At 37.1% G+C, this 7,173-nt stretch overlaps 1 protein-coding gene across 1 annotated transcript; it reads left to right on the forward strand.

Moving 5' to 3' along the window:
- The first annotated feature begins 577 nt into the window (after positions 1-577).
- LOC112559871 lies at positions 578-7,105 on the forward strand. Its single transcript, XM_025231333.1, has 8 exons — positions 578-919; positions 1,231-1,664; positions 2,092-2,235; positions 2,785-2,917; positions 3,876-4,041; positions 5,316-5,502; positions 5,888-6,031; positions 6,455-7,105. The coding sequence occupies exons 2-8, from the start codon at positions 1,277-1,279 to the stop codon at positions 6,628-6,630; spliced, it is 1,338 nt and encodes a 445-aa protein (XP_025087118.1). The 5' UTR covers positions 578-919; positions 1,231-1,276; the 3' UTR covers positions 6,631-7,105.
- The last annotated feature ends 68 nt before the right edge of the window (positions 7,106-7,173 follow it).

Consider the following 7,173-nt stretch of genomic DNA (forward strand, 5'->3'; position numbering starts at 1 on the left):
ATTAGGGGGACCCCACAAATAAAGTGGAGCAGGGCGAGACGATAGTCTTAGTTCTTATTAATATATTATTAATATATATATCGGTGAGATAGAGTTGAAACATATATATGTTAGAAGAGGTACGGATACACTGCTTTTTAAATTCTCATTAAATGAGACGTACGTCAGCAAATGAATTGTTATCCTGCATAAAGAAGATTTTATCCTCAGTTCCTATCGGTTAATGTTTTATGAAATCATTTTTTACCAAAGGAGTTTAAATATCCACATGTCAATCCTACATTTTATAAGCAAGTGCGCATTGTGCCACGACTTAATGAGCTGCCCTAAATAATATATTCCCCTGCATCCTGAGTGACTGAGTCTCGATCTGTTTCGCTTTCGTCTCTAACGTTCGAGCTCGAACACGCAAGCAGTGACACAAACTTGTATTACTGGACTGCTGGCAGACGATTTTTTTTTTTCCAGTTACCTACTAAAGCGAAAGTAGGCACGATACAACAAAGCATTCCGGTTTAGTCACATTTTTTTGTTTAGGCTCGCCGAGACAAACAGTGGATAACTTCGCAAGGGTTGGTCTTGGTACACAAACCTATCAGACGTGTGTGGTCTAACAAAGCAGACGCGACGGTAATAATCAATACCCGGTAATTTAAAATTATAGAATATAGTTTAAAGGAAAAAAAAAACCCCACAAACAACAACAACAAAATTAACCCGGAGATGCAAGTGATTTACGAGAGGACACATTATAGTAGACTTTTGGTACTGAAGCTTCTTCAAATGATTTTTACTTCGGGCATGCGACTGACTTCTGATGGTTCTGTAGCGTCAGTTTCATGGACGTGTATTTAAGTTCGTGGTCAGTTTATTGTTGACACTCGAGCGTCGTCTGGTATATAACATCATAATTATCAAGGTTCGTATTGGGTCCCAGGAGGACACTGCTATTTTGTATTTTGGGGGTGGGGATGGGAGTGATTTATAACGTTTCTCGACTAAGATTGGTTGCTATCATAATAGCCGATAATTGAAGTGTGCTGACGAAGCGAGCGTAAGAGCAGAAGATCGTTTGCGTGTGTGTTGGGGATTACTTTGCTAAAAGCGTGAATGAAAATCGTCAACAGAATGCTTAGGGACCATGGCATAAAGCTTTGTTGAGTGAAATGGGTAAACTAGCAAAAGGGCAAGATTTTAGAAGATGACTATAAGAGCTCTGTTTGTTTTCAGAATACTTTTTTGTTTGTGGGGAAGCTGACACTGCAAATGTGGGGTTATGGATACCTTACCCTCAGAACTGCTGTGCAACATCCTGAGTAACCTCGATGGACGCAGTTTGCTGGCAGCAGCGAGCGTATGTTGTAAATGGCAGACCGTTATACAGACCATAAGCGCCAACAGCAACATATGGTTTGTCTGCTGCCTGAGAGAAATCAACATCAACACACTTGTAGCCCTCACAGGACGGACAGAGTTGGTCATTTCCAATGGCATCTATAAAACAAAGCAGGCGAAAGATGAATGGCAATATTGGAAAAATATATACCTTCAATATTATCGTTACACCATTCTTGGTAAGATGCAGAATGTGAAAATTTCAACAATAAAGTTACCATGCTCTTCAAATTTTGAGAGTGTTGTTGTGACAGCCTTGCAGGGAGGAGGTAATTATAAACAAAATCATTTGAGTGTGTCTGTTTCTGAGACGAAGTAATGAGCAACATTTTCATTGCTTTGTAATTTTTATGGAACGTGCTGATGTAGAATAACTGAAATGAAATGTGTTCCTCATTCTCAGACATAATGTGCTGCATATCTCAACAAGTTGAGTCCAAAAACAAATTGTTATTTTATAGCTTCTTATATAAGTGTCCTTCCAATGAAAAATAGTCAATAAACCACTTGTGGGATAAGAAACCACCATCTCTTATTGTGTACATGTGTACCTTTATATTAATCATAATCGTCAGCAGCAATAGCAGTGTTTCCTTTCATTTAAAGTTTTTAAGAGATTCTAATACCCTTTTCACACCTGTCAAAATAAAAAAGGCTAGTCAAGTCATAAACACCTTGAATGGCTGACTGTTGCAGATAAAAATACTTTAATAATGTGTCATAAGAGTGGGTTGGTGTATGCAGTTATAAATGCTTACCAGCAAGACCCTACTGATCTTGAATTTCGACTTCTTCCCTTACACTCACATTCTGTATCAGATGTTGGACTTGTCAGGCCAGGTATAGTCATGACTTCTGTCATATCTTAAATTCAGCATGTTTAAGTTAAGTGATTTTTCATCCAGCAAGCATGGCATTATTATTCGTCATTAGGCATTTGCATTGATTTCCTCTTCAAGTGAAAATTGTAGGATCAGGTTTAAGAAACTTTGAATTATCTACATATAAAAATTCAGCTTTTTTTTTGCATATATGTTAAAAAATGGTAAGCATTCTGAATGTTTCTAATGGCATTGAAAATCATCAGTTAATACCAGTCATTGGGTAAAAACGGTGAATAATGCACATAAAAACACTTTAGGATTTAGAAGACAGAATTTGTCAAATGTGAGGCAGCAGTTATTCTGAGCAATAGTTGGTCAACTTTTGAAGTTTAACAGCTAAAGTGCTAAACAATCATAATGGATAATTCCTGTTTGCTTCTTCGATGTTTAGTTAGTTTTGGTTTATAACCAGTGATTAAAATGAGAACAACTATATAATTTTCCTCCCCATCCCACCACATATTAATTACCCTCTTTACACATGATATAATTTTTTCCTTTCCAGGAGGTTCTGGAAATCATGAAAATAGAATCTTAATTATTACAGTGGATTTGGCTGGTTATGTCAACCTGTGTTCGTTTGATGGTGTTCCAAAGGCACAACTTCGAGTATCATCTAAGCATATCAAAGGAGTCAGGTATTTATACCACTAATCCAGCGGTTCTCAACCTTTTACTTGTGACGCCCCCCTGACGAACAAATGTACGTCCGCGCGCCCCCTTAGCCAGCAGTGTAAGCTAATTTCACTAATACTGGTATAAGAAACTTTTAAAAAATGACCACCTTCGTGCCCCCCTTGTAAGCACGTCGCACCCCACTGGGGGGATGCGCCCCACCATTTGAGAACTGCGGCACTAATCATTAAAATGTACCAAATGTGTTGAGAAAAAAAATTATTTATTCGTGGAATTAGTTATTGGAGACAAAAGTGAAAAAACAAAAGCAATAGAAAAGCAGCTGTGTTTTGGCTTTCATATGTTGAAGGATAATTCACTCCCCATATATGCTTACCCCTAAAACCAAAATTTAATGTACTTTTATTCAGTGGGAACCTCTATCAGTTGGTGGTTAGTGCCTGAGACCCACTTGGGCTTGTGGGGAGGTAAGTTGACAGTGGAGTCAGTGGTGTGAGACCTGTTTGGGCCTACCCATCTAGCAGGTGTCCAGCAGAAATAGGTACCCATTTTATCAGGTGAAGGTGGCTGGAGAAGGTTGGGTTCTCCCAAATGACATCCCCAAGATACTGTATACCAATTTTGTAAAATCCTTTATCTATACCCAGAGCATACATAAAATCTGTTATCTAAAACAGAATTCAGATAGAGCAGGACATTTCTTATCAGATCATGGTTATAATAATATAAATGACTTTCCAGCTTTTGTAGCAACATTTTTTAGGGGGTAGAAAGTTTAGATATAAATATATAGATGTAGATATAAAATTATAAATATGTCAGTAGCAAGACAGGTAAAAAGTATATTTGTTAATATATGCATTTTTGTTTTGTTTTTGCACTAGTGAATATGTCATGATAATATGAAAAGGTCAGATTTTTATTAGTGTACATCTTATAATGGTTCAACTATTTTTACAGTACTTTTGGGAAGTACTTTACTGTGGGCATGCATGCTTCCATGGTTCCTGGAGTTCAAGTGTTTAAAGTGGAATGGCAGGGTGTTCACCTGAAGATAGACATCATCATGAGACTTTCAGGGCTACTATATTCTGACATCAATGCTGTGGTACTCTCTCATGACAAGGTAAGATGCTGTACATGTCTAGGCAGTCACAAGGACTAATGCCCCTTCTCCTCTATCTCATCTTTCGAAATAAGACAGGCTTTTAAATATGTGTAAAATGCTTTAACTTTTTTAACTTTTTGAAGAGTGCTTTATTAATGTCTTTATAGTCAAAATGCATAATGACAAAGTTTGTCTATGAGAGGAGTAATTGATGGTGAAAATTCAACTAATTTGACTAACCTTAAGCAGTTTTACACCTACACATTTGTATAAATTTGTAGCACTCGATTACCCATCACGTTTTTATAGGCCTGGGTTTTGTTTTTCTACAAGATCTTAATTCCTAAAATCTAAACAAATAAGCCCTTTCTTTGACTTGTTATACAAGCTTTCAAATACATGTGCACATAAAGAGGTCTAATTAGTGATGTAGGAACTTTAATTTGCCTGCACAGCCATTAAAGAGATCGATAGCCTGGTGATTAATGTACTCAGAGAGTATGCTGCCACTTTTTCAGGGCAATGGTGTTTTGAACCCAAAAGCACACGCACTGTGGAAGGTTCAGTACCCATATAACTTAGTTTACTTTTTCCAGTTGACGAGTGAGTTCCAGACTCTGTAGAAGGTTGGGGAAAGTAAAACAATGAAAGAGAAAAGATGGCACCACCCTCACAAAATCTGGCCCTGAGAGAAGTAGGGGTCTAACATCTCTTGGGTCATGGGACTTTTTTTACCTTTTGTCTACCCTAGACCAGGCTGTGTGACCAAGGACGTGTATAGGTGGATTGCTGTCTGTCTGCCGAGACCAACACTTAGTCTCTTGCGAAGTTCTCCGCTGTTAGTCTTGGTGATCCTAAACAAAGAATGTGAATAAACCGGAAGCTAATGTCTAATGCCTCGTTATAGCAGTTAACTGGAAAAAATTGTCTCCCAGCAGTCCGGGGATATTAGTTCGTGGTGTGACTGTTGTAGGCAGTGGGAAAGGTAGGAGTGTATGTTAATTAGGTTGATTCATGTCCAGCATATTATGAATTAGACCTTTTTCTGTGCACAGATGAAAATGTTGATGGCTGTTATTTCATGAATGCAAGTGTGCGTGTTGTTATTTCATGAATTGGAGCATCTTAGTTGCTCACATGGTGCACTGCTGTTTAGAACCCAGTCCCAATCATTTAGAAATAAAACTTGCACGTAGGTATGTCTCTGTAATAACTTTCTATGGTTTCTCATATTGTATGTTATATATAATATTATAATAACTTTCTATCCATTGTTGTTAATATATACTCAGCTGGCTGCAGGTGACCAACAAGGTGTTCTTTATCTATGGAACCTGCCAAGTCTGGTAGGCTCAGATCAAAATCCTAGTACTGTGAAAATGGAAGATCCATGTGTCAGAAATCCGATTCAATGTCTTCAAATGGAAGCTTCAGTTTCACAGATTGTCGCCTGCCAAGACAGCTATGTTATACTTTTGAGTGGGTCTTTCGATCTGTTTGAACATTTACATCAAGTGCTTTTCTGTAGCAGATTATATATATATAAAACAGTCTACTTACTCTAGAGCATATTTGATGCAGATTGAAGCTCATTCTGTTTTAATGCGAAGGTTTATGTGAAGTTGTTAGCAAGGTTCTGATCATATCAAGATTGTGAAATTTTAAATTATTGTCTCAACAATGATATAATGAGCCTAAATCAGCGTTTGTGCATTGGTTCTTAATCAAACTATAGTGTTATTTTAGAACTGTACAACATTCATATGAAAAAGATTTTAAGAGTATCTTTGACATGATTTTATTCCTGTGAAGTTGAGATACATATATAGTCTTAGTGAGCTGCCTTTTTTTGTGAATATTCTAGGTAATAGGACACTGATTGTTCTAAGACCAGATGGAAAATTATTACGCATTTCTGTGGATGCTTTGGGAAGTTCAGCTGGCGTCCAGGCTGAGCCCATCTGCATTGCAACAAATGGTCCTGTCTTGGGAGTGGGGTGTCAGCATGGTAAGGTTTGCAAGGGGATGGAAAGTCTCCTTGATTGGAACAATATATGGAGATATTTATAAAACATGGTTGCAAAATTGTTATATTTTCTTCAGGGGAAAAAATTCTTAACTTCAGCATATAATTAAGGTATTTCCGCCTCAATTCTAGCCTTTGCTTCATAGCTTATGTTCAAATCACATAGTACAATGCAAAATTATAGTTGATAGTATCATCAGCCTAGATTTTTTTTCCATGATTCACTTCTCTTTTGTTACAAAAACTTAACTGTTTGAAGACCTAACAAATTAGGAATAATGTCTTTGTTTCGAATGAAATTATGTTGTAGGCAAGCAATGATTTGTTGATCAGGAGACTTAAGTCTGAGATAAAACAAATTGTGATCAGGGAGCTTTAGCAAAGCTTGGCATATCTATTCTACAGGCATTGTGCTGCTTTTTAACACCCATGAAGACAAGTGGTGGACAAATCTGAGAGGTAGTCTGATGTACACTCTTCGCACTCATGTCAACCATGTTGTCAGTCTGGCTATCACATACAATGGGGCAAGGACAATAGTAATTGCAGGTGGTAATCATGCAGAGGTTTATTGTTGGTGAGGTATCTATTTATTGCTTTTGTTAAAATAACCCTGATTAAACTTTGGTGCACAATCCTGCTGCAGGATGTGGAAGTGTATTTGGCCACAAAGTGTGTTGAAATGTCAGGGTAATGTATGAGCAATCTCATCATTGATTTTGTGTGTGTGTGTGTGTGAGAGAGAAAGCATGAACGTGCAAGCACACATGGAACAGTACATGCCTTTTTGACCATATCAACAGTTTTTGTCTTAAAATATAGTATTTTAAATTGTATTTTGTGGAAATAAAAGCATTGAGCAGTTTTGTGCTGATTGTACCCATCAATTTCTTCCTGACTATGAAGTTCTTACTTCCTCTAGACGGTCTTGAGTGTATGTGCATTTTGTTCAAATGTGAACATTATATTTGAAATGTTTAGAACAGCAAATAAAGATATTGTCAACGATTTCTTCTGTGAAGAACATAAACATTAAAGATTTTTGTCTTATCAACAGTGTACAGAAAGTTTGTTTCTTGTCAAAGAGGGATGATTTGGATGTAATTCTATATATTATAAACCTC

The sequence above is a fragment of the Pomacea canaliculata genome, linkage group LG3 (genome assembly GCF_003073045.1).
Source record: "Pomacea canaliculata isolate SZHN2017 linkage group LG3, ASM307304v1, whole genome shotgun sequence".
Taxonomy (NCBI): Eukaryota; Metazoa; Mollusca; class Gastropoda; order Architaenioglossa; family Ampullariidae; genus Pomacea; species Pomacea canaliculata.